The sequence below is a fragment of the Apis dorsata genome, unplaced genomic scaffold (assembly GCF_000469605.1).
Source record: "Apis dorsata unplaced genomic scaffold, Apis dorsata 1.3 scaffold_174, whole genome shotgun sequence".
NCBI classification, from domain to species: domain Eukaryota; kingdom Metazoa; phylum Arthropoda; class Insecta; order Hymenoptera; family Apidae; genus Apis; species Apis dorsata.
The window spans coordinates 210835-213857 of NW_006263462.1; the positions used below are offsets into that span (position 1 = coordinate 210835).

The 3023-nt window shown below is 39.5% G+C and overlaps 1 protein-coding gene and 1 long non-coding RNA gene across 3 annotated transcripts in view; one reads left to right on the plus strand and one right to left on the minus strand.

Moving 5' to 3' along the window:
- Positions 1-265: 265 nt before the first annotated feature.
- LOC102675311 (katanin p80 WD40 repeat-containing subunit B1) overlaps positions 266-3023 on the minus strand; it is a 7949-nt gene continuing 5191 nt past the window's right edge. For both annotated transcript variants that reach the window (XM_006614245.2, XM_006614244.2), the window contains 2 exons: positions 806-925; positions 266-727 (listed from right to left, as the gene is read on the minus strand). In XM_006614245.2, the coding sequence (XP_006614308.1) occupies positions 595-727; positions 806-925 (253 nt within the window). In that variant the 3' untranslated portion in view covers positions 266-594. The remainder of the gene's footprint in view (positions 728-805; positions 926-3023) is intronic.
- On the plus strand, positions 1656-3017 carry LOC102675228. The gene is made up of 3 exons (XR_421549.2): positions 1656-1889; positions 2321-2550; positions 2702-3017. It is a non-coding gene; the product is annotated as an uncharacterized LOC102675228 (long non-coding RNA).

Sequence of the window (3023 nt, forward strand, 5' to 3'; positions counted from 1 at the left end):
ACTCTTGTGCGCGATGCGGAGCCGACGACGGGCAAAGTCGTCGCGCGGTCTCGGCAACGAACGCGAATCGAGTCCGTCGATAAACGGATTTCAAACAATTTTTACATTCGCGACGATTCCAATACGATTCTCCTCCTATCGGTTGTTGTTTTGGATCGTTTGTTACTAAAGGGCGAAGAAAAAAAAAAAAAAAAAAAAAAAAAAAAGGGGGAGGGGAAGAAAAAAGTATCTGTTCTTCTTCTTCTTCTTCTTCTTCTTCTTCTTTTTCTTCCGTTTCACAGCATCGTTTCAGCATCGTTTCAGCTTCATCATCTTCGTCAATTTCACGGATGTCTTCCGCTGCTCGTTCGTCTCCCTCCTCGAACGTGGCGCCGGATCGGAAGTTAGGACCCGGAACGAGGCGAGGAGCGAGGAGGAGAGCGTTCCCCGGCGAACTGATCCGCCAAGCTTCCCCGAGTAAGGCAACTCGAAAGCGTGTTGATGATTCTCCCTCGTGGTCGGCGTCCACACGCCCCTCTTTCCTCGAGTCTTCTCGATTCCCTGTCAGGTAACGACGAGTCTGGCGGTCGAGTTCACCAAGTTCCTAAGCCGTGGTCACTCGATGCTCCTTATCAGCACGGCCAGCTCGCGGAACAAAACGCCCAATTTGCCCGGCGTCCCTTGTTTCTTCAACAGGATACCTCTGATCGTCGAGAGCTTCTCGAAACATGAGAGGCACTTGTGGTATCTGAAAGGAAATTATTTGTATTAATTATTTTCGTTAATATAGATGTATTAATTACATCAATTGTTGTGAAAAGATTACCTTTCCTCCCGTGACACGTCGACACCGATCGTGTGAAGGGGCGCTTCCACGTTCGATTTTATCACGGATGCGAAGTTTCGTAAGATCAATCTCAACGCCGAACATCCTACAGTTATGTACCTGAAACAGGCGAGATAAAAATAAAAAGAGAAGAAAAAGAAGAAGAAGAAGAAGAAGAAGAATCACTTTGCGACAATTTTATTAAATTACGTAAAAAAAGAAAAAAAAGAAAAAAAGAAAGAGAAAAATCGGATTCAGAGGAGAGGAGAGATGAGAAAGGCGGTGGTTGCGACCGGGCACCGATGCTTGTCACGGCTAGTTTGTTCCAAAACGTGTTATTAGCCCATAACGATGCCAATAAATAACGAAAGGCACGAAAGGCTTGGCCCTGCAATTCGACACGCTCGCTTTTGGCCGGCGATAAAGGGTTCACGCGAGCTCCCGTTCGAATCGGCGAGACGAATCGCGCGGCCCGCCCCGTAAATGTTCCACGATCGCCTCCACCGTCAATATTTTACATTATATACACGCCACCACTACCATCATCCGCGGGAAAATAATCTTTTCCCGATCTTTACAATCTTTATTATTTTTAATCGAGTTGTGAAAACGTTTTTTTGATCAATATCGTCATACGATTATTAATATTCTCATAAGTAATATTTCAATCCAAGATCTCTTTCCTTATTCAACGATAATAGTTAATCTAATGATATTTAATTAAATTATATATTTTATTTCATTTTGATAAATTAAATAATAAATATTTGGTAAGTATTAGTGTGTAAAATTTCTAATTCTTTCTAGAAAAAGAAATTCTTTTAATCCTTTTTATCTATATAGAGATGATGGTCGATTTTGGAAGAGGGGGGGGAAAGGATCGATGAATTGGAAAACGATCGAAAACGACCCTCCGTCACACGGCACGCGACACGGAATCGAATATTCATCGGTGCGCGCTCCTTTTTTTTTCTCACGAGCCCACTGCCACCTTTGACCAAAGGACGAAAGCACCGTGACGAACCAACCGTGAAAATGGCGGATAGCTACGTGCAAACCGAGTTACGTTACGACGTCGAGATGTGTATGTTTAGCTGGTAATTTCCTGCCTGGATTCACCCTTTCGATTATTTAGCTGTCGAACCGTGAATCGAATGCATCAGCAATCAGTGCGAGCTCGTGACCGAATCTTGAAACGAAATTCGAACTTTCGAATTTTCAAGGAACGAAAAAAATTTTGGTAAAACAAATTTTATATATAAAATACGTTTGAAAGGAAAATAAAAATTGATTGGTTTACCTAGAAATATAGCATATCCTTGATAAGAATTGTCTTTGAGAATTTTTATTTCAAACTTTGCACATAGAATCATCGACTCTGTCTTTGTCACAGCTAAAAAATAAGACGCTTTTAAACGAGATCGATGAATATGTATTTATGAAAGATCGAAAATTGTATATATATTTTTAAAAATCGTACGATTCCATAATTAGCTTTTTTTTTCTTATTTCAAGAGTCGTGCAACTGTGAAGAACTGTGGCAGAAAAAGAATGGACAGCAGCTGCTAGACGACCGACAAATTAGTCAGAATTCACATATATGGCATCGATTACAAGTTTCCTGAACGTGAGCAACGGGCATAAACGACTAACCATAGAAAGCGTCGAAGAAACGAAAAATTTATACGTATTTACATGTTAACGATATATCCACATTTTTTTTCGAGGATTCGAAATTATAAATGGTAAGATCGATGATATCTAATTAATTCCGATGACTAAGATTTAAATTACGATTTTTATTATGGCCGATGATGCAACGATAAATTATCTTCATACGTAAATTGCACATTTGTCATTCTTTTCGTTTTTTTTTTTTTTCTGTTCTAATAATAGCAATGACAAGCAAGGAGGCAAAACGCGAAGACGATGATCGTCGCAATAAATGACGGCGTAACGAATGGAACAGCAATTTTCCGGACTGGTGGACTTACATTCTAAACGGATGTACTATTATTAGATCGCAGTTTGATATTGGCTTTGCCTTTCAATTAATATGGGAAAGCCTCGAGGCTTATCTGATCTACGATCTCTCTAGTTTTAATCTGGAAAAAATCAATTAACTAAATGATCTTATCGTATTAAATTTGATAATAAATTAAACGTAACACAACGATCGCTTTGTTCGATAAAATTCATGCCTTATTTTTTTTTTTTT